The sequence below is a fragment of the Phasianus colchicus genome, chromosome 5, assembly GCF_987193195.1.
Source record: "Phasianus colchicus chromosome 5, bPhaCol1.hap1.1, whole genome shotgun sequence".
NCBI classification, from domain to species: domain Eukaryota; kingdom Metazoa; phylum Chordata; class Aves; order Galliformes; family Phasianidae; genus Phasianus; species Phasianus colchicus.
Genome location: NC_143440.1, coordinates 49742828 through 49767605, shown reverse-complemented (window position 1 = coordinate 49767605; position 24778 = coordinate 49742828). Strand labels below are relative to the sequence as shown.

Below are 24778 nucleotides of genomic sequence, written 5' to 3'. Positions count from 1 at the left end.
AAAAAAACAAAAAACATCAGACTGTGCTATCTCAACAGTGAACTTCTTGGTCCAAAAAGAAGATAACTAGTGCCAAGGGCAAGTATGACCACAGCTCTTGGAGAGAGCAATAAAGGAGATCTCAGTGTTGTATGTTAAGAATTTATTCACTTACCATTTCAAAGCTGTATCTCGGCTCTTCCCACTCACTTTTTAACAACAGTAGTCTCTAGAACTAATGAGTACCTAAATTCCATTTGCCTCGTATTTAAAACAAGAACTATTGCTACAGGCAGAACACAGACACAGCTAAAAAGTTTGTTAAGTTCTGCAATTAAAAAACTCGTCTCAGTTCAAAAGATGGAAAGCTTCAGGAACTTATGTGCATGCAGTCTTACAGAACTTTCTCCTTCCATTTCAATTGCAGGAGAACCAGTCAAGGTAATATAACTTTAATGGGCGTGAGGGAATAGACACTTACATCTTTTGCCCCTCTAAAAACTGTAGGCTGTACTCCCCCATTCCTCATACTCTCCTCTTCTTACCTGAGCTTGCTCACAAATTCATGCTATAAAGAAGGAACTTGTGGCTAGAGGCTGGCAATGGTAGTTTGTAGAGTCCACTTTGTTGTTACTCTCAAAACCTGCAATTTCACTGAAAATGCGTAGGGAGAGCTCTGCAATCAATTAATCCTGAACTTATAAGAACACGATGTGCCAGTTATACTATAATGCATTAATAACTTACAGAAGCTACTCACTGTAAGTTTTTATTCAATCCCAGTATGAAATTCACTAGTTAACAAAGCAAGATCTTTCATGTTGCTCAGTGTTGCTCCTTAGACTCAGGGATGCCCTGAATAGTTACTAATTTGAGGCTTAGATGAATTTTTTGGAGAGATGTTCCCTTACATAGATGCAATAGAACTAGGGCCAATACAAGTTTCAGTTCCCAGCACAGCTTCAAATCAAGATTAAACGTAACTCAGTGGCAAAAACATGTAACAAGGACAAGGAACTGACACCATCAAGCAATCCCCTTACTTTGCAACTCAGTGCAACTGACACAGGAGAGCAGAGTTTCATGCAAGACTAAAACCACATATACTATTAAAGAAAAAAAAAAAAAAAGGTCAATTAGAACTAGACTGAACTCATTTTATTTCCTTCCAAAAAGGACAGACACTAATTTAAATGAATACAGAATTTAACTGTAACTATACAAATTTAAGAATATTATCCTGCTCAATAACTGCTTTTAAAAATATACATATACTGCCAAAGTCCTAGTGCGTTCCTTATAATTAAATAGCCCACCTCTCTTCCTACTCCTGATAACCTTAGACTAGAACCACAGAGTTCAGATTAACTTAGGTACAGATGGCAATTCTCTTGCTTTTCAGTGTAGTTTTGTATTATCAAGGCTTTTTCCCCAGACCACCAAACTTGGTCTCAAAAGTAAGACTTACTGTGTTAGCCATGAAGTTTGACAAACCTTTCAAGAAACAAATTCAGAAAAAGATTAACAGTTTTTAGTATAAAACACATCACATCCCTCTAAAAAATAATACTTCTCAATTTGTGTATGCTCTTATGTTTATTAGTCTGTCACATTTTTACTATATTATTTGCAAATTTCTAATTTTGAACACTTGAACAAACGAGTAGTAACCACTTTTAGCCCGACCTTCCAAAACCCATGACGTTCTTTGGGAGCCATGAGTTCCTGTTCTAAAGTAAACAGCATCCAAGGAAGTTCCAAGAAATATTCAGTTAAACAAGACAGCCAAAAGACGACGACAGCTTTCTTTTTTCCGCTGTGACCAAGCCCTATAGCTCTCCCATGCATTTAAACCTCCAAGATTCCTTACCTCAACTAAGCACAGTGCTCATTTAGTTATTTGCTGTATTGTTTCACCTACTTGCTTGCTTTCCAGGTGCACTGAAATCTCACTACACTGATGAGTCTCCAAATCCACCGTTCCATCAGTTAATTAATGGAAGTCTAGGTCACACAGAATTATAGTCATCAATTATATTTATGTATACCACTTGATATGGCATTATGTAATCTCATCACAAATCATTGTAATTGAATGCAAAGTAAGGAAACTTGAGTTTATTTAGCTTCCAATATTGGGAAGATCAAGAGGAACTAGGATTGCTCTGGACAAAAGAAAATAGACTGTGCTTACAGATCATTTTCTGCCATATTCTTTCTTTAGGACGACTGTTTTATTGTTGCCCTTTCTATTACATGGGATGTACATATTATCAGGTGTTAATAAAAGGTCAGTGCCTGTACAATACATTCTACAACTGAGCACCACTTTCCGTAACTGAACAGGCAAAGAAATTACACTGAACACCAGCATCTGGCAGTATTTCTCCAAAAAAAGTGACTAAAATGGGTTTAAATTGATTAACACTATTAAATCACATCTAATATTTGATACTACATGATTTCATTACAGCTATACGATACAATTATACAAAATGTGTTAACATCAAAGAATACAACCAAAATTAAGATAGCAAACAAAACCTATATAACTTTTTTCTTTACAGGAAAATACTTTTGAAGTATGCATGTAACTGCCCATTCTTTTAAAGAAAATCTACCGCAAGCAAGTTATCAACCTCCAGAAAATCACACATAGCATTACTACGCATATCCCCAAAAAGTGTACAATATGCACACTTGGAATACAAAATTAAAAAAATTGTAAGCAACAGGTGAGCTTCATATTTATAAGAATGTGAAAAGTAGTCCCATTTTAGCACTGTTGTATAAAGAATCGTCTTTTTTGATGCAAGTTCACGAACCGACCCTTCTGGTCAGGGCCACACTTTACAAAACACCGTGTTCTTGAAACGGGATTACAGAGCAAGGTAGAGCATCTCAGCAATGTCACCTGAAAGTTTTTTGCTTTTTATTTACTACTTATCAAAACATGTCCTTTAGGTTTGTAGGGTTCTTTTTTTTTTAAAATTCTTTCCTAGAAACAATATACAAAGGGGAAGCGTATTTATTTTCAATTCATTCTCCTGTAAGATGGTTTGAGTTCAAGAACTTTTCCTCCAACTTTCACTGGTTGTTTTTGGCCTTAGCATGTGTTAAAATGTGAGATTTCAGGTTAGTTGATTGCGCAAACTTCTTATTGCAGCCATCAAATGGGCAAACATAGGGCCTGTCGCCAGTATGAATTCGCACATGTGTGCGTAAATTGAAGTCCAGTGAAAAACGCTTTCCACATCCTTCAAATGTACACTGTTGAAAGGAAAACACACATTCTATTAGCTAAGAAAAGTAGCACAAGCTTCAATCACAAAGTAGACCAATATTCTAACACTGCACAAGCATAAAAAGAGATGTTGAGGATTATTATAAGCACATCTGTAGGCATCACCATTAAACTGTGCATGTAACTGAGTGCCGCAAATCAAATTTCTGAAATCATTTATTTCTCCAATGTAACTAAATAACCAGAAATACATATCTCAAGTGCATTGGAGAGAATAGCATGCTGAAGACTACGAATGCCTGAGACTATTTATGTAAGATCATATGAAGTAGGCTGGGGACCTCTGGTGGCATGATTTGATATGAATGGAAGGACACTCAGTTAACTGCTATAATTTGAAAACTGATTGATATCTACTACTACAAATTAGTATCAGAAGACAACTGAGCAAAGAACCCTGAGAGTCAGTTGTCTACAGGACTATCGTAGCACTCCTCAGATGGAGGAAGAATACATTTTCTTCATTCAGTAGTAACTGAAAATTTCATTTTTTAAAGTGGGCATATATATAACTTTACATTTTTTATAGACAATATCTTCTGCGTACAAGCAAGTTATTAATTCCTATTAAAAGGCCACAGAAGTAGACAAAGGATAGCCTACAGAAACTCCCAGTTTTAAACATCATCATTCAGTGCTTCATGTGGTCTTTGAATAAATGAACAAAAAATACACTATCCCCAAAATGATAAAGAAGTCATGTTAGAGTTACACTCTATTCATATTCTCACAAACAAGTTGTAGTCTGGAAGTTTACAATACCTGAAAGGGTTTCTCTCCAGTATGAACTAGTTGATGTCGCTTTAGTTTCGAGCTCTCCACAAAGGCCTTGCCACATTCTGCACATACATGTACTCGAGGGCCATGAGTGTGCAGATGCTTCCTCATAGCAGAGTTGTCCCTGAACATCTTTGTGCAGCCCTTAAAAACAACAGTGAAATTCAATTAGCATGTAAGCTAGTACTTAGAATGGTTTTTATCTGCTTCAGTAAAAGCATTTAACATGCTTTAATATTCTGAATCTTTCTCCTAAGATGGCCATGAGAAGGAGACCCCTATCAATTACTAAAAAAAAAAAAAAAAAAAAAACCACAACTACACAATTAAAGCTATCATTTGTAAAGCTAAACAAACAAAAAAACCTCTATTCTCACTTAGAGTTATGAACCATGTGCACTCAAATAAATAATAGGACAGTTTTATGGAAAAGATGCAGCTCTGGAAGAAGCTAATGAATGAACTAAATAAAAGCACATACACTTTCAGGGAAAATTAAAAAAAAACATCAGATAGAATGATAATTCATGGCTATCTATGGTATATTCTTTAACATGCTGTATACTGGCTACTAGAGTACTCCATAAGTGATATATTCTGTAACAATATATCACAGGCTATTCTCTAGCACCAATCTGCATCTGCACTGCTACCTCTCCCAGCTTTCCATCCTTTTCCTTCTCTGCCTTTCGCACTCCCAGGAAGAGATATGAGTATTTCCAGCACTTAATAGCTTACAAATACCATTAGTGCACCCTTAAAGAAGATGACCAAACACTATCACTTTGGGATAAAAAGACAACAATTGCTTAAACAGTTTAATCCCACTGGGAAACTAAATGAGGTTGAAGAATTCAAGAGTTACTGTCAACACAATCTAAAAGATATTCACTTCAACTCAGGTACGGTATCAGAAGCTCTTAATCTAGGGTACACATTGCATTAATACAGGACTACTACCTTTGATTCCGGACAACGCTTAAGCTAGCAGTGGCCAGGCACTCTCTATTCAAACTTTCTTTCAATAGAAAAATCTACAATATGTTTTACAAATGTATTTCTTGCATTACCTAATGCTTCACTAAATTCTTTTAACCATTTTACACTCTATGGGTACTCCTAATGATACTCTTTTTACATAAAACTACCAACATGGCTAGGTTACGAGTTGCACAGTTCAACAACAGAAACTAAAGAAACAATTGACTGCTAGTATTCTATTCTACATGCTTTTTCTGTGGAAACTATTTCTTCAAAACTAATAACCACATTTAAACATGCCTTATTTCTTAATAAAAATGGGAAATTAACACTTTCAAGAAAAGTTCTCTCTTCAGGTACTAGAATTCAACTAATTTAAAAAGTACTTCACCAAAATAAAGACACCATGAACTTGTCTGCATTTACTTTGAAGTTTCTGCATGCCTGACAGGAGCAATTACATCTTCTGTAATATTCTTTTTTATTCTGAAATCAAATGTACAATACCAGAAAATAGAGGAGGTGGAAGGATATTCTATTTTCCCTGTTTAGATGAAGTTGAAGCTATGAAAAAGTAAATAAATAGAAAATGAAGGCATTGTTCCTCACTTCTGTACAGAATAAATATTCTTGTATCTCCACACGCTAAACTGCAGTAAAAACATGACACATGAAGAATGTAAAGATCTGGAAATCAATAGAAGCACAAAGAGGAATCCAGAACTAAGTGACAATTTCTTTCACTACAACTGTCAGGACGAAGCCCTCTGTTCATGCTCTCTAATACACACTATTAACTATCTCCCCTGAATGTTTGCTTAGGCTCGCACTATCTAGATCAGAAGTCAGCAAGATTGCATTTGTCTTTTTTCATTACAAGCTAAGTTGACTAACAGAAGCTCTATAGAAGCTGGCTAATGCAGTAATGCTAGATGCTACCAGTTTAAGTAACTAGAAAAATTTATTCAAGACTGTGCCTTCCCCACTATATCAGTAGATCAGAATTGTTATCTCCAAACCCCTCTCTCAAAATGATGCATCCCCCAGCTCTGTGGAATGTAATTCCAGTCTTCCAATAATGCTAACTTTGGCATCTGCACCACAGATTGCTGATTCCTGATCTAGACTCCCAAATCTGTCATAGCTTCCAAGCAGATGATATATAGATCTTAGGAACGTACTTTGAACAGCTTTCAGAACATTCTTTCAAGTATGTATTCTTGGGTGGCGGGAAATCACAACAGTAAAACCAGCATGTTAGGGACTGTGCATCATGGTTACCAGAAGATTAGGGATGCACTAACCTTAAGACAAGAATTGGGAATAATACATTATTCAGTTGAAGGTTTTTAAGAAGCTTCTAAAGAGTGATAAGTTAAATACAGTTAGCAGTGTATAATCTATTTACAGCAAGACATTTTACTTATTGTCAAGAGAATATCAATACAAAATTCTGATCTACGAACTGCTACCTATCAGAAGCTGAGCACTTCACTTACTTTGTGAGGACAAGCTATCGTACGTGGAGCATCATCTTCCTTAATTTTTCTTGGCTTCATTCTAAAAAGAAAGAAAAAAAACATTAGTAGAAAAGACACTGGTAGGCAGCTCCTCTCCAATAACTGCCTTCATAATGCACACATTTATTTGATAGCATGATGTGAACCATTAATACTCAGTTTAATGTCTTTAAAAGCCTTACAATAACACTAACAGCATATTTTGGTATTTGGAAAATTCAGCTTTTTGAACAGGACCTCTTAAACAGAGAATAAAATACTTAATACTACATTCCGTGCGCTCTGAACATGTGAAAAGAGGGCTTTCCCAATTTACATTGTAATTGGGATTGTAATTAGGACACTTTGTTTGAAAATTCCATTTTTCTTGTGCCTAAGTGGCTAATTTATCTTTACTTCACCTTGCACCAGGACATTAAGGACAGAGTAGTTTCAACAGTTTTTAGAATCAAAGAATGGCTTGGATTGGAAAGAACCTTAAAGATCAGACTGCCAACCTCCTGCCATGGGCAGAGACATCTCCCGTTAGGCCTAGGTTGCCCAAAACCTCATTTGATCTGGCTCTGAACTCCTCCAGAGATGGAGCATCCACAGCTTTCCTGGGGGACCTGTTCCAGTGCTTCACCACCTTGTAAGGAATAATCTCTCCTTTATACCTAATCTAGAACTTATTCTCTTTAACACCATTACCCCTTGTTGTATGACTACATGTCCTTGTAGAAAGTCCCTCTCCAGCTTTCTTTTAGACACCCTTTAGGTATCAGAAGGCCAGTCTAAGGTCTCTTCTCCAGAATGGATGCCTCTCTTTGTCTTCATAGAAGAGGTGCTTCAGCAGTCTGATTATCCTTATGGCCTTCTCTGGACTTGTTCCAACAGATCCATGTCCTTCATGTGCAGAGGACCCCACAGTACTCTAAGGTGGGGTCTCATGAGACTGAGTACAGAAGGAGAATCACCTTCCTCGGCCTGCCTGTCAAGTTAGTAGTTTCACTACACAATACAAAAGCAGAGAAGGCAGGCAAGTTGTGGAACTTACGCAGACAATGTAGACATCCTGTTACGACCACAGAAACTGTAACTGATATTTCTTGAAGTTATTGTACACACGGATTCCACTTCTGAAAACTGACAAGCAATCATCTATTTTATTTTGGCCATTAATAGGGATATTTACCATTACATAACAGATGGCAGTAGCCTCCAGCGACCATACTGGGAACCAGTAAATGAACACTCACATAGAAATTGAGTGTTTTAAATGCAGTTGTAACACTCCCTGTAGACAACAATGCTAGAATGGTCTTGCTCAACAGCTATCTGAGCGTCCAAAAAGAGATAAGCAGAGTCTGCTGGTATCTAAGATAGTTCTAAGCCTTAAAAGTACACATCCTGAAAACAGATGTGGAATAATGGACTTTTGAGGAGGAACTTCAAAATAGTATATGCATTTTTAAGATACATTATTAACAGTTGATCTGAAACTGGATAAAATGCAACTTCTAAATGTTCAAAACAATTCTGAAGAGCTGCAGGGAATATAAATTAAAAGTTCTTTATTTCAACTACGTAACCATTTGTTTCTTTGAAGGTACACTCCAGGGCTGACACTGTCACATTCCTTGAAGAAGGACTAAAATGTGCAATTTCACTTGCCTCATTCATGTGGACATACAGGAGAAGACAAAAATGGAAGGCATCCTGAGGCTGAAATAAGGCCTAACAAGTGAAAAATTTCACTGAAAATTCTTGAAGACTAGATTCAGGAAAATCTCCTTAGAACAACCAACAGTCTCCTATGGTTCTGTGGGCAACCACTTGCCCCTCAGAAATAGAATCATAGAATGGCTTGGGTTGGAAGAAACTCCAAGGACGATCAAGTTCCAATGCCCTTATCACAAGCAGGGACCCCCTTCAACAGTTCCACATCTTTCCTGTGCCAGGGGCCCCAGACCTGGACACAGTACTCCAGCTGGGGCCTCAAGAGGGCAGGATAGAGAAGGACAATCACCTCCCTGTTCCTTCTGGCCACTCCCTTCTGATGGAGCCCAAGATTCCCTTGGCCTTGCAAGCTGCAAGAGTACACTGCTGGCTCATGTTCAGTTTTTTATCCACCAAGACCTCCAGGTCCTTCTCTGCAGGGTTACTCTCAAGGAGTTCTTCTTGTTCTTCCTGTATACGTATCTGAGATTACTCTGACCCCAGTGCAAAACCTTGCATTTTGCTACGTTGAACCTCATTAGGTCCACACGGGCCCACCTTTCAAGTATAACCCAACTCCTTCCCATGCTGCAGACATTGCACAGTTCAAACAATCATTTACAGGTTAAAGCACTTAATAGTTATTGATTTCTTTGACACAGTACAAATAAACAAACAAACAAACAAACCCCACCACCCGAGGATTTAGTGGCTATCATTTGTTTCTTTCTCTGAGAGAAGACACTCCTGCTGGCTCAGCATCTGCAGACTACACTGAATATGTACAATGCTAACCAAAGAACACTGTAGACTCCTGAAAGGGTTAAAAATATGTGACAAAAACATGGGAACTGGGGATTCAACAATCCTCTAGAAAATGGGTGTGAGGTATTTGTATCGACAAGGTTTTTCTTGTGCCACTGCCAGTACCATCAATCTTGAACACAGCAAGTTATTTTTGTTTCTGCAGGCCATCCTCATTATTATCTTAACCTTCCTGGTAACTTTTCCTGAGATTACAGACTAGCTTAGACAATCTTACGATGGTATTTAATTTATATGATTCAACTAGCATACAGAATGGCAGTGCTGAGTTTAGTTTAATGTAAGTAAAGTTTTGAACACTTATAACCCAAACATGTAACAACGGTGGAGGCACTGAGCCCAAAACCTATGGCCATGATATCATCAGAAATAGTAAAAACACTACTTTAATAGGCAATTCTTGTACTACTCATACACAGTGTAAGATGCCACTGATCATCGTTCAATCTATGTGGACAATAACCTAAAGAAGAACTGAAAGACATTTTCAAATGTCTTACAAAAAAGGTTTTGGTCTTACTTTAAGCAAACTAACTTTCTGCAAAAGGAGACCATACTAGAACCTGGGTTGTTGATCTTAATTACACTGCTGCAGGCAGCTCTTGCTGGTGGTTAGACATTTAGATCCCACCCAGTAGAGCATCTCTACCAGCTCCATCCAAGTTTTCTTAGTCTGAAACATTAATCAAAAACAGAACTGTAATACACACAACTATTTAAAACAACTGTAGACACACATTAATACCTGAGTGGAACTATCAAAACAGCTGCCTTTGCAGAAAGTCAATTTACATAGCAGGTCCAGAAGAATTCTCACTTCTGCTGCAAGTTTCTGTTGGCCATGCCTCACAGGAATTTCTCCAGACTTCTTAAGAAAAACTGGAAGTGAACCTCTTGGATCATGGTTCTGGGACAGTGCAATTAAAGACTAAACCTCTTAAATTGTATTTAAAGCATCATAATGGGGAAGGAAGGATGGGGGCGGGACAAAAGAAGGGAACAGTTACAAAGGTAAGCAACCTTGCAACTTCGTAAAATGAGGTCCATGAAAGCACCCTCTTATCCATGCATGAAATTGTACAAAGTTGCAGGTATTAAACCACTCAACCCTTCAAAACGAAGAATGTTACTCTGTCGTTACAATAGATGGAACAGAATGTAACAGCTAACTACTTCCTTTCGCCTACCTAGAGAACCTGAAAAGACTGTCAATCTCCACAATGGTGTTGGAGATGGATACAATTGTTACCATTACAGCACAAGCCAAAAACCACTAACAGCACAGGATTCCTGTTCCAGCACCTCCCTTTTCTGCTAGTTAAACCTACGTCCACACGTTCTTTTTTCTCCTTCTGTGAATAAACCCCAACAGCATTGCTCTCTCAGGCAACTACTACTCTTCCTTGAGGTCTCTTATGACCAACAGTAATAATTCACCTTTATAGATGACTGAGTCTCCATGAATAGAGAACGAGGAAATCGTTCTCTACCAGTAGTGTCTTTACAACTAACGTCTGCCCTCACTCTGTCACAGCCCTTGTACTGCCCTACCAAGGCAGAAATAACATGAGTCCCTGCCTATTTGTTAGCGCTGAAGGATTCTTGAAACTGGCCAGACTGGCTTTTGGATAAATAACCACCAGAGGAGTGGCACAAGGTGACCCAGGAATTTATAATCAAAGAGCCCACAGTTAGTGTTTTAGTATGCTTCGTCCACAAACAGGCAGAAAAACGTTGTAAAATGAAACTGTTCTTGCTCACCCTAAGGTTCTGGCAGAAATAATTACTAGTTTTGATCTGCATGACTGGAACATGTTAGTGAGAGAGTGACCCTTGCAGTGTTGTACAGAGCAAAAGATTCTCCTCCCCCAGTAAAACAATGTGGGTAAAGTAATTGTCAGTTTACTGCCCTTTTAAGTTTCTCAGCAAGAACAAAACCATTACAAAAGTGTATACTTTAAAAAGAGGCCTAAGTCATATAAATCTAAGTGGCCAGAATGTGTTGCCACTCTTAAGAAGGGTGTCTGATTTCAAACTCTAAGGCAGCTTCCTCTCCTTTGTTTTCTATCCATTTTGAAAAGTGATCTGAACAAGAAAAGGCAGTTCTTATAATGGCTCTCTCTCTTTCAGAAAAGGTACTAAGAGGAGCAGAAGATAAAGCCAGGGAAAGGCTAGATTTTAGCACCAAGTCCCCTTACTGTGCCAACTCCCCAGCTACACCATCCTCCCCTTTTATTTCTTTGCATTTTATTTGTGTTTGTTCTCCGCTGCCTTTAACCAGTTCAGCCACTTATCTGCCACAGGGGAAAATGAGAGGAGAAAAAAAATTAAATTAAAATCAGGGATGTTGGTTTTAAGTGGCTTTGGGGGAATTTCAAGGCATCTTCCACATTCAGCAACTGAAAATACGGTTGCTGCTTCTCCAAGCTTTTATGACTTCTTCACACAGAATTACTTGTAATCTATTCAGACTTGGATGAAACATTTTATTTCACCTTAGGGGAATTTCAGTGTCCCAGACAAAACGTATCAAAAAAGAGAGCAGTAATTACTAGGTTTCATCTCTTTCTTAGCAGAATGCTCACGACTAATATTACACATTGTGATCTGACTGCCAAAGAGAAATGCACAAATTCTTTTTCACTTTCTTTTTTATTGCTCTTTTGAAGTGTACATGAGACACATAATAGAAATGCTATTTGTAAAAGTCCTTAAGTTGCCCAACCAGGTAAAAAGTATAGATCTAAGAATAACTGAACACATCTCAGTGTTCTGACACAGCTTGTTTATTTGCAGCATCTTCAACAGTTTCAGAATGTATAAAAACCTCTCCAGGAAGTAGCAGTTCCAGTTATAAGGCCCTGATTCCTGCTACACAACTCAATGACAAATGCATCAGGAAAAAAATAATAATAATAAAATAAAACAGTAGCTCAGTTGCTGAAATGCTTGCTCTGCTATGCCACCTAGCTGCTGTGCAGCAGTGGTGCCTCTTCCCACATGCTCAGTTACTGCAGTTTGGCATTCATTTACTTATTTATAAAAAGGCTGCAGTGCTACAGAAGATTTGAAGCATCCAAACGTCCACCCACATTTTACTCCTCACCAAGGACTCAGAAGTCCAGACCCCTGCCTGAAATCTGTTCATACTACAATTAAATTCTAACACCATGGTTTTAAATTTTAGCCATGGTTTTGAATTAGGAGGCTGCAAAGCAAGCCTTTAACTTGTCCAAGCTTTGCCTATTCAAAGTTAACCTCAGACATTTGTTCACATAAATTAATGCAACCATTTCAGTCAAGTTAATCAGAAATAAGCTGCATGGTTATACAGTGAATCGAGCCTCATTTTTAGTATCTTATTTCTACAAATGCTGTTTTTCCAAAAATCTTTAAGAAAACCCGTCCTAAAGTAACTTGTTTTTGACTATACAAAATTAACTTAGTATTAAATTCTCCTAGTCAGCTTATGCTTCTTTTTATGTAGACTATATACAGATTTTTTTTTTTTTAATCATTGAACTTAAATGTAATTTAATACTTTCTGCAGAGCACATGAATGAAACCTTCTGAGTCTTGAATTCATGCACTGCCCAAAGTTCTCATAACACATCAAAAATTTCACAATTCTGTATTTTCAAGAAATCTTTCAAGCAATGCTTGAAACTTTCAAAGAACTTTACATTAAATAAACAAATCCTTTTAGGAGTAAAAATACACTATACTCCTAGTACCTCCAAAGTCAATTCTCATACAAGTACTAAGCTTTTTCCTCCACTTTTGCTGTGCAAGAAGGTTTCCAGTGATAGCTGTATGTGGTATTCAGATAAATGTGACAATTACTAGTAGAAAAATGACTTGTAGATATTAGAACTTGAATACATGCTATTTGCTAAAATGGGTCCTTTCAACATGTTTCATTCCCTGTGAAAGGATCAACACCATAACAGTGTTCTAATACACCGTATCGTCAGTCTCAGCTATACACAATCATTTCAGATCTAATGTGCAACTGTTTTCTTTTTCATGTTTCTTTCTTAAGGCAAGAGTAAGAAGTTGATTCTATATGTCAGAGGTTGATTCTGTAAGAGTAAGTCATTGATTCTGACCAAGAAGTTCAAGGTTTTCCAAAAACATTGCATGCCTGAGGTTTTTACACATCTAGAATGAAGCTATCACTAATTTATGCAGGATTTGAGCAACTCGGGGATGTCAAAGGTAATGTGTTCCCAATGCCAATATGTATTTGCCCTATGATTAAAGTAGATCAAATTTCATCTCCTGTACAAAGATATATTAGCAGAAAAAGTATGAGACCATACATATAAAACTCAATTTTTACATTATCTGCTGTAAATTCTAGCTCTAGAATTCCCTAGAACATCCCACCAAGAAAAAGTGGGAATTTTACATTACTGCCAGATGCCAGAAAAAGAATTCAAACCTAAAAATGCAGTACTCTTTACAATACTAAGAAGCATTCAGAAATATCTGACAGAAGCAATCTTGTAATTTCAAGACTTGGAAACCATATCAAATATTCAAACCAATCTGGAGAGTAACACTCAGTATTTGTATGAAGACACTATGACAAGTTTGTTAAACTTCCTAACAGAAGACATGTATGTAAGTATGTAACCTCAGTGCTTAGCAGAACCAAAGGTTTCAGAACATTCTGACAGACCTGAGAGCATCATTCTATGCACATGATCAGCAGAAATGTGTATGTTTAGAATTAGAATACTACATATGCTAAGACTAACACTTAAATGTTTGCTTTCACAGAAAATTACATTCACCCTCTTTGCAAATCTCAGAGGAAAATGCATTCATTCTGAGCATGATCAGCAAATCAAGTAACAACAGCAACAACAGCTGGAATCATCCACCATTTCAGATAAAATCTCTTCTTCAGTTCTTAAACATAGCTTGCTCCAGAAGTAGTGCCTCCTATTTATTTCCATGGGAACAACAACAGGAACAGCAGAAGAACACAATTTGATCAAGCAAATTTTCTGCTAGAATCACTATTTCTCAGCATAGTTACTAGCATTAGCTGTGCATTTTTGCCAGCCATGAACAAGAGCCTGCTTGCTGAGCTCGTAAAAATCTGCACCAATGGAGGTGACACACTGATGCTGTTGCCACTGCTGAAATGCACCACCCACTACTTCACTGTACCCACACCCACTGCTTGGTCTCCATAAAGATTCAGTGAGTGTTGATGATGTCAGTGGGTGCCATTCTTTCCCACATGGAGAAAGTCAATGACAAACATTTGCTTCATATACATTTCCACCTCAGGTGCAATTTTGTCAGGCTATTGCAAAGAAATACAATGTAATAGAATACTGGTGGTAAAGTTTTACTTCTACTGCCATACCACCAACATTTGACTCTGGCATTATGAGCCAACGTAACAAAATAGGAGGCATTACTTTTGGAGCAGATCTTGTAATTCACATTTTCAGATTAAATAGTTTTGCAGTGTTTGCTCCCTGTTTCTTTCTAGGAGTTTTCAATATTCACAGCTCAATGGCCTAATGACAAGAACTGAGGGAAGAGCCTGTGCCAGAGGTCCTCCAGTGCATTCATCGTGAAAACCAATAGGAGCAGCTTGTAAAAAGCAGCAAGATCAAATCAGGGAAGAACAGCAGACGAACCCTGTTGAGCATCAAGATCCAATTAAGCAAGCTGCCCAGTCAAAAGTTGTTCCCTTGTCACCTAGCAAATAACTGAAAAACCAGTTGCATTTCAAAAAAGAACCACATTTTTTCATATGCCAGCTGACTTAAGAAGCAAGAGTAATAACATCTGACCATCCACCTGCCTTAAGTGATAAGGCTTTGCAACAGAGCTCTGCAGAACATCCAGCTAATAACAGAATGAAAATAAGCACAGTTTCATTCTTATAACATTGGAAAAAAACGATCACAGCAGCTACAGGAAGTGAGCTGCTAAGCTTAAATTTTCAGAGACAAAGCATTAATGTTGTGCATGCACTGCACAAAGCACTAAGCCTTTGGTAATTACAAGCATACACACACAAAGAAGGCAACCCTAATGTTGCAACAGGACTTTTCCCCAGTGACCTCACGATTGCCCTCTGGTGGCTACAGGCTGCCCAAGCACTCCGAACCACATTAAGAGCGGCTACGGAAGAGCCACAAGAGCTTGGTCAGTGCTCCGTGTTGTAACATTGCTTTGGTGGCTTCACGAAATCTATTGGAAAATAGGTTATCTAGTAACTCAGGTCAATGGATTACACACATAAAAGTAAAAATTTTGTTTCACCAGAGGAAAATCCAAGCAGTACAGTTAACAATGGCAAAACTGCAAGAATCAGTGGCACTTGAAAGCACAAGACACATCATTCAATTACAAAACTATATCTAAAACACAGCTTAAAGAGGGAGAAGCAAGTGAAAAAGAACATAAGTGGTTTTACCAACTAAATATTTTAGCCTAGCTTTCGTATTCTGAACAATCCAAATGCTGCATCACATTTCAATTGGTCCTTTGTCACCAAAGCAGCTAAGACTATTCACACAAAAGATGAATTCTGTCATATCAAATATGCAGTCTATCAAGGTATTTTGGCCTTGCCTGACCTAGTGAGAACTAACAACCAGAAATCATCTGATGAATGTAGAACCCACTTATTTTAATACGTCATTCACTGCTCTGTTCTGAATATAGTTCCCTGGTTTAGAAGATGATTACACAGATTAAGTCGTATTAAATATATCATTTATATTTCCTAACAGATTCTTGATTAAGCCACTGGAAAGAAAACAATTTTAGTTTGAAAATCCTTCTTCCTACTTACCTAGCAAATTCAGCCAGCTGCTTAGGGTCCGAGAGGTCAATGCCAGGTATTCCACCAGGAGGAAGCTTCTTTCCTGTCATGTACTCTGAGTAATCTGGAGGAGAATTCTCTCCAATGATCTGTTCTTCCACCACTGTTTCATGGTCAATATCTTTTTTATCATCTGAAACACACAAAATATGAACTCAATACACAATGAAGATGAATGCAGCATACTAACTATTAGGCTACGTCTCAGTACAAACTCAAAACTGCTGCACGCTTATAAGAACACAGTGCCCCCACAGATTGCTACACTAACTGTAAAAAAAAATAGATATCCATACACTTAACAATACAAAGAACACAGTGGGTGGGAATAACAGCATAAGTTGCCTATCTACTTACACACAGACTAGTAGAATGATCCAACAAGTATGTAGGCTGCATTTTAAAGATAACACACTTTTCCTGAAACAATGTATAAATATTTAAATTGCCTTAACCTCTTCAAAATTACACTCCACAATACTCACTTTAGATCTCAACAGCAGCCAGCAACCAAATAAATCTAGCAGAGGAATGGCAAATACTTGCCTCTTCATCTTTAGCTTCAGGGACCCCTGCCCCTTAACTGAAGTGTCATGGAAGAACATGAAAATTTAACTACTAACGGGCTTCGCTCCCTGCCCATAAAATTGTAGCTCTTTAACACTTGCAGAGAGGCCTGAAAGAGGCAAAAAGCTCAACAGTGTGACTCTCTCCCCAGGGGGCTTCCTCCTTCAGCGGCAAAGACAGCCTAAGCCCTTTCCCCCTCTAATGTGTCAACAGCAGATAGGGATCATCCAGACCTTTGATCTGCAAGTCAGTTAGAGACGGCTATTTAGTCTGCTCTAGAGCTCCTCCACTGGATTTCTGCTTAAGGACCACAAGGAAATTAGGTTGAAGACCTGCTGTTACTGCCAACCTGCATTCAGACTGCAGAATGCGTCAACACAGTTCTCTCTCTCTGCTTTTTTTTAAAAACAGAGACCAGAAAGATGCACAGAAGACTGCAAATGGAAACAACCACGTATCTCCTCCTTGCAAAGCTCACACCAGCAGGGCAGAAGACACAGCACCAATCCCATTTTCCACTCTTACCCGAGACCAAAATGCACCTATGACAACAGATGTACATATAGCTGTAATTACTCAGCTATGTCTTAACAAACTTCCACTGCATTAATTTTCCTACTCTGTATACAGGAAGATTCTGCAAACTACACTTTATGTATGACTTGCAAAGATAAATTATTTGTAAAAATAACAAAACCAAATTGTGATTTTACAGAAACACAAGGTGGTAGGACAGAAACACTATTTCTCCAATCTTAAAAAAAAAAAAAAAAAAAAAAAGATAGGAAAACACAACAAAGATCAAATCAGGCAAAGTGGTTTGTTTTTTTTTTTTTTGGACACAAATACAGGAAATAACATTATTCATTGCTCAGTAACTTCAGGGAGGAAAGAGGGGAGAAGTCATAAGCAAATAAAAGAAATATACTACAGAGAAATTTTTATTCAATTTGTAATGGCTGCTTTTAATCTTTGCCACTGAGCTATTTCTAGAAATGTTACTGCTAGTTTGGAGTTTAATCTGATCTACCAGATCAAATAGCAGTTCATGTATATGTTCCATAGTGAAAGAGGGAAATTGACTTCAACATGGCAAAGACAGGAGTGTTAATAAGAAAATATCTGCAGTATTAAAAATAAATTGACAATTGGGGCATTTTCCTTCAGTATAATCTAGCTTTCTGTTCACCATATTACCTTTCAGTCTTCATCAGTGCTTTACAGAAAGTAACTGAATCCACCACAAGCAAGTATTATAGGCTAAATTTCACAGCTGCAGGAGTTACAAATTCAACAATAAACCTCTAATTCCACAACCATTTGTTCTTCTGAGAACAGATACTCAGTAATGCCTACACACACATAAAGGCATTATCAAGTTCAGAAGAGAATAGTTTTTGGAAAGCTAATTGCAAAGACTTCTCCACGCTGTAAGCGAGAATGTGATCAGCTGCCTTCACATCGGCCATTTCAACAGCTACCCAGAACTTCCAGTTTGACTGTTTGATGACATCTGTAACAGAAACAAGTTTTCATTTCCTGCCTCAGATCGGATGCATGAGTCAACTGGGAAATTTATAGACATTCCTTAAGATTTTCTGTCTTTCCCTTGCATAAAGGCCCTCAATGCAATTCTGCTTTCTTCTGAGGGCCAAACTGAAAGCCAGCCAGCCGCCAATACCTTCCCTTTCCAAAGCCCACCAACAGAAAGCAATTCCACAGCAATGCTTCTAAATGGGTTGCTAAAGTAAAACATGAAAAACTATGAAAATGTTACCGCAGATGAATATAAGCAGAAGTATTACTTTATACGTTCTTGACAGTTATGTGGAAAAAAAAAAAAACACTCAAGTTTTCTTAAACCAAAAAAAATGCTCTACAACATCTACTGCTCTACCTGCAGTTTTGAAAACTAAATGAACCAAAAAAGACGACAAAAACAACACCACAAAACAGTCCTCTTGAAGCACAGGCTAATGACCTTCAAGACAGACCTGATCCACACCACAGGTCAACTAAGTTATTAAAAGTAGCAGCTAACTTGAGTACACTTAAGCATTCAGATCATCCTAGTTACTGACCATCCTATGAAGGTCCTCAATTCTATCAACTCATTGGAAATAAAGAAACCCAGAAGTGCTGGAAGAAGCCTGGAAAGCCTTTACCATTGTCCTCTACATAGAACTTTATCGCAGGTTTAATTGTAATATACTATCAACCTTCACTAAGCAGCTCAAAGTTTGGAGGCTAAAGTCCAAGCAAACTTTCACTCAGGCTGACAAGTTAACCAATATTCTTATTGCAAACAGGACCCGTTGACTGCCCAACATTTTTTGCCTTCAATCAAGCCCCAGTGACAACTATGTCTAAGTGACTTCTCCCCTTTTATCTTTTACAAAGCATCAAAAAAAACCAAACATACAGCATACAAAGCAAAATCTCCAGTTCTACTTACACCTCTGCAGAAGTATAGCACAAATAAGGCACAGCAATTTCAGAGACCTATGTATAAATGATAGATGAGTTATTTAGTTCAGGCTTCAAGGAGAGATAAAATTCTCTGTGATAAAAAATAACGAGCTTCTTATACGAAGAAATTTCTTACTGAAGGCGTAAAGTTATTCAATAGTTCCTTTAAAATATTAAGATGATGAAAAAAACATACATCCTTCTGGTACCAGTCTGCCCTAACAGCTTTGCCAGTAAACTACGAAGGGTAAATATGCACAGGTCACTCTGAAAGTAACGCTTTCTATTTATTTTCATAGAAATAAATAGAAACAAAGAGAACAAAAACACTGGTAGAGCAAATTCTCTGCTATAAAACACTGTACTTCAATGTAGTCACCACCATTAGCTGTGCAATTTTGCCTGTGACGAACAAGAGCAACATGCACAAAAATCCGCACCAGCAGAGGTGATCCACTGTTTCATAGCTGTTATGACTGTATCACTGCTAGGAAAATGTTGCCTGCACAGTCCAACTTTCACTGTGCTTACATCCACTGATTGATCTCCATAAGCATCCAACTGCCAATGAACGTCAGTGGGTGCCATTATTTCTGCACAGAGGAATTCAGTGACACACCTTTGCTTCATACGCACTTCCATGTCAGACGCCATTCTATCAGACTGCCCCTCTGCTGCCATTCATCACACAGCAACAACACGGGATGCTGGTGGAAAGGTTCAACCTCTACTGCTGCACCACCACCATCTCCTCTGGCATCACAGACCAACATAATAACATAGGAGGCATTATTTTCGGAGCAGCTCCCATACTAAAAGCCTCAGATGATTATTTTTATCACCACTGTAATCCTAAGTTAAATTAAAATCCTTTTGTTTTTTTAAGATACTAACATATTTCTTTGGTTGCTTGTTTTAGTATTGTTGTTCTTTACAGTGCTTTGTGTTTTTTTTAAAGTGGTCCTGAAGAACCTTCTAGAAACTCAACACAACCTCCCCAAGCTTCAAAAATGGATCAACTGCATGGGCCTTTCGGAAGATGACAAATCATTTTTAAACTGTACACATACATATCTTAGACTTCTCCACCTAGAAACAGGCTACTGCAATGGTTTAACATCTTTGGACTATGTGAGGGTTAGGGTTGTGCTACTTCAGCCCTAAGCCTGCAGGCTATCTATGTTAACAGTAAGAGCGTAAGCCAACATAACATATTTCAGATTGAAAAGCTTGACAGAGTCCATCTTTATTTAGGAAGCAGATGTGGTTACACTAGCATATTTCTCCCTCAAATCAAGCTCCAGTTGTTTGAAATTCCAGCATTTGGTGGAACCAGAACATCAGTACCAGCCTCCCAAGTGCTCACATGTCTCAGAATCAGCCTTGTAAATGCAATCCCACAAAGCAATTGCCAATAATCTTCCCCTTCTCCTGTTACTATCGTGTACCCAATACCCAGAGAAGTCACTAAACAGGAAGACTGAAGTTGAACGTGACAAAGGCACAAATACATTCCATTTCACAAGTGGTTAACATATCCACTGATAAAAGTAATCATGGGTTTGACATTACCATAGATACTAAGAGAAGCTATGGTTAAGTCTAAATCGTTGCCAACAACAGTACAGCAATTATGAAGTAACCATATTAACAACAGGATTGGGCAGTCCACTCTAGCCACATTGCTATGTGTTTCATACATCATTTCTACACATTTCAAAAGGTATTACCAGGAGTGCTATACTCATTTATGGACAATGATCTACCCTTGGCTAAATTTGGCACAACCCCTGCATAGGCTAACAGAGTAGCACCAAAAAACAGTAAGTAATTAAGCCACACTGTCTTCCCACGCTGCAGTGAGCGAAGTGCCCCTGTTCCCAATACAAATATTCAGGACCAGCAATATAGGACTCATTGTGTTACTGTGATTCACAGTCTTGTTTACTGTTCATCTTTTGATACATTTTTTTGTTAAATATTTCAACCAGTCAACTAACTGAGGGTACAAGTCTTTGATTATGTCAAAATACAGAGGTAAAGCAGCCCAGCTTGCTTAAAACAAAGCATGCTGGATTCTGAAGGGAAACTTCAGTAAAACCATCCTTTTGCAGGTACGTAGTTTGTTCCAGGGATTTATTTTCCTTCCAGCTTTTTCTCTTTTGGAGTTTTTCTGGAATTCATTCCCCCTCAGAAAACACACACTGAAGTAACAGAATTTCAGCATTTAACTGTGAGCAACCCCAGATCACTTTTATACCTTTAATACAGCTTGCTGAATGGTATAAAAACCAACCAGGCTCAATAAGCTCCACACTGAGCATGTTATTATCAAAGACTGTTTAAAACTCAGGGCAAGAGGGTGTGGGGTGGGCATGCATAGAGGGAAAGCCAAGCTTTTTCTTCACATATGAAATGTGTGATATTGCTTTTGGAGAGTTTTTTTCCCCATTTGAAATCAAGTCATAATAGGTATTCTGCACCACAGATATAATTGGGCCAAACGTACCAATGCAATTCAATCTCCACTACATTACAAGTGGGTATCATTCTGGCTGGGCTTGCATGGTCATGAGCATAAAGAACAAAACCACTGAAATCGATATAGCTATCCTGATGTAAAAGTTGCGTAAGGAGGAACAGAGTCAAGCGCATTGATTATGCACATTATTCATTTCAGTCAAGTAATAAATCAGCACACAGAAGCTCTAAGGAAGCATCCTATCAGGCACTCTGAATTTCAGAGCACAAATGCATGCTGGAAGCTGTCAATTGATCCCAGTGAAGTCCTGCATCCTGCCAGCTCATGAGTCATACCGCCGCTTGCATTCAGCTATTTAGACAGCTGAAACCAGATTGCATGTTTTTATTTTCTTTTGTCTTTCTTGCATGGTCAATCTACAACAGACAGCAAGTGAATTTCATTCAGATTATACTGATACAAAAAAGCATATAGAAAACTCTGTTCCACTGAACTTTATTCAAGAAAGTCTTTACTGAATGTTTTCTGTTCGTCAAAATGCAGGTAACTTTTATTGGGCTTATTAGGCTGTCAACTGAGTATATATCAGAAGGACAATATACTGTCAAACTTTCTAGTATGTACTTATTTGTGTATGTATTTTTTAAACAGCAACAAAAGAAATCAGAATCACCATTCTTCAGCATCTTCTCAGATAAGAGAATTAGGTCATTCAATATACTTTTCTTTCAGTGCCCCACTTACTGATAAAACCACTGGTCACCCACAAACATTGCAGTCAGTGAGCATAATAGACCACATCAGAAGTGGTCTCTGCTGGACTCTCTGAATATTAAAAAGAGCAGAAAAATTATGTTATGCAGAAGAGGTGACTGTCTCATTATTCAAGGAACACACACCCACTGAAGTGTTAGAGGAAGTGATGCTATTTGGCTGCTTTTTTTCCCACCCTCAAATAATGTTAGCACAGAACTTTCCGTATAATTTTACTTTTTTTTTTTTTTTTTTTTTTTTGTAAAAACAGAACAGAAAGCATTAATGTAGCACAAGTAAAATTTCTACTGGCAAAAACAAGAGCAAAATAATTCCCTCCTATGTATCTTAAAGGATGGGTCAGGAAACTGAGGCCAACGGAATCAATGGGAAGGGCTGGCGCATGTCAGCTCCATCCCCAGCCCTGCAGATACCAGGCATGCCCACAAGATTTTCTTGCCTTTGAGAGACACTCCCACAAAAAGCAACTCGGAAACCTCCACTCGCCCTGTGCACGGATCCCTCGTGCCTATTAAAAAGCCCATGTGAATCGTTAGATCCAACCAAGGAAAAGCTGAGCGGTGTCCGAGTGTCAGCCTGAACCCGCTCCCAGCTCCGCCAGCACAGCTCGGCCGCCACCGCGTCAGCCCCGGTCCCGCCGAGGGGACTCCCCAGGCACCGGTGAACCCCGGGCTTCACCCTCGGGGGTGCGGGCGGCCCCAGCCACGCTCTGCCCTCCCGGCGACACCCCGGGATCGGGCGGAAAAGCCCCATGCCCGCCCAGCCCTGCCCTCGCCGCTACTCGGCTCGCAGCTCCCGCGGCCCCCGGGCGCGCTCCCCAACGGTATTTCAGAGGGACGGCCGCCCCGGGGCGAGGCGAGGCGGCGGGCGGCGCTGGGCGGGCGCTTCTCCCCCGCCCCCCTCGTCTAACGGTCACGGGCCGCAGCACACGCCTCATCCGGGGCCGCGGCCACGCTCGGCATTGAAATGCGGCCCAATGGGGCCCCGGGTGCGCGACGGAGGCAGCGCAGGGGCGGGAGGGAAAGCGGCGAGGGGGCGCCGGGAAGGCGGCGGCGACGGCGGCCCGGAGAGAGAGGAAAGAAAGCGCCGGGAGGAGCGGGAGCGGCGAGCCGGGGGAAAAGCGGCGGCGGCGGGGCGGGGACGGGGGGAGAGAAGCGAGGAGGCTGGGTGCGCCCCGCACCGTGCGCCCGCCCGCCCGCGCACCCCGCCTCCCCCTGCTGCAGAAACTACGCCATTGCGGCCTAGGCCTGGAGCCGGCGGCGCGCTGCTCCCTCCACCCGCACCCCCTCAGCCGCCGCCATCTTGGCGGCCGCCGCCATCTTTCCTTCCCCCCGCCGGAGCCGGGCAGGAGCAGCGGCAGCGGCAGCGCAGACCCCGCCATCTTTTCGGGGAGCCGCCATACTTGCCCTGGCGATGAACATGGCGGCGCCCATCACACACATCAAAACATGGCCTCCCTTCAAAACAAAACCGTCCGGGCCGAGCCGGGCAGCCCCCGGCGCGGCTCAGGGCCCGGGGAGGGAGGGGTCCGGTGCGCACTTACCCGAGGCCCACATGGTGACCGAGAACTCCCCCTCCAGGGTCTTGATCTGCACCTGCTTCTGCTCCCATTTCCTGCCGCCGCCGCCCTCGGCCCCGCCGCCGCCTCCCCCGCTCAGGTAACTCTTCTTGCTGCTCTTCTTGCCGCTGCCGCCCTTCTTCACGCGGCCTCCCCCCCCGGCCGAGGAGGACCCGCCGCCTCCGCTCTTGCTGCCGGCGGCGGCCACGGTGACCAGGGTCTGCTCTATGTACTCGTCCTCGCCGGCGGGGGCCGGCACCGGGATGAGAATCTGGTCCTCGAAGCCGTCGTCGGCCCGCAGCCCGTCCGAGTCGTCGCCCCCCACCACCTCCTCGCGGGTCTGCACCAGGATCACCTCCTGGTGGTGGTGGTGCAGGTGGAGCTGCCCCCCGCCGCCGCCGGCCGCGCCGCCGCCCGCCCCGCTGGGGTCTCCGTCCGAGACGAGGGGCTGCAGGGCGATCATGGGCTGGTGGTGGTGGTAGTGGTGCGGCGGGTGGTGCGGGCCGCAGTCCTCGCAGCACTCGTCCTCGTCCTCCTCCTCCTCGTCCTCCTCGCCGCCCACTACGGTGGTCTCGATGGTCTCCACCGGGATGGTCTCCACCTCGATCTCGTGCAGCTCCACGATCTCGGCCGGCATCTCCGAGCCGTCGGTGGCGATGTACAGGGTGTCTCCCGAGGCCATGGCGGGGCGAGGGGGCGGCAGGGGGACAGAGCTCGCTCGGCGGCCGGCGCGGGGGCTCCGCTCCGCTCCCGTCGGCGGATGGTGGTGCTCGGGCTCCTCTCGCGTCCCTTCCTTCTCCTCCTCCTCCCCCTTCCACACAAACACCAGCTCCTCGCAGCCAGCGAGAGGGAGGGAGGCAGCCAGCCGCCAAATCCCGGCTACGCTCCCTCGCGAGACTTCCGCTGCTGCCGCCGAGACGGACCCCAGCCCCGGGAGGCCGCTGCCGCCGGGGTCCGCCCCCCCGCCGCCCAGCGGCCAATCGCG

General features: G+C 40.9%; 1 protein-coding gene across 1 annotated transcript; it reads right to left on the bottom strand.

Annotated features, from left to right (window-relative positions):
• Positions 1–2082: 2082 nt before the first annotated feature.
• Positions 2083–24778, bottom strand: YY1 (YY1 transcription factor). The gene is made up of 5 exons (XM_031592999.2): positions 23779–24778; positions 15914–16076; positions 6541–6601; positions 4046–4204; positions 2083–3249 (listed from the first exon to the last, which is right to left on the bottom strand). The coding sequence occupies exons 1-5, from the start codon at positions 24473–24475 to the stop codon at positions 3067–3069; spliced, it is 1263 nt and encodes a 420-aa protein (XP_031448859.1). The 5' UTR covers positions 24476–24778; the 3' UTR covers positions 2083–3066.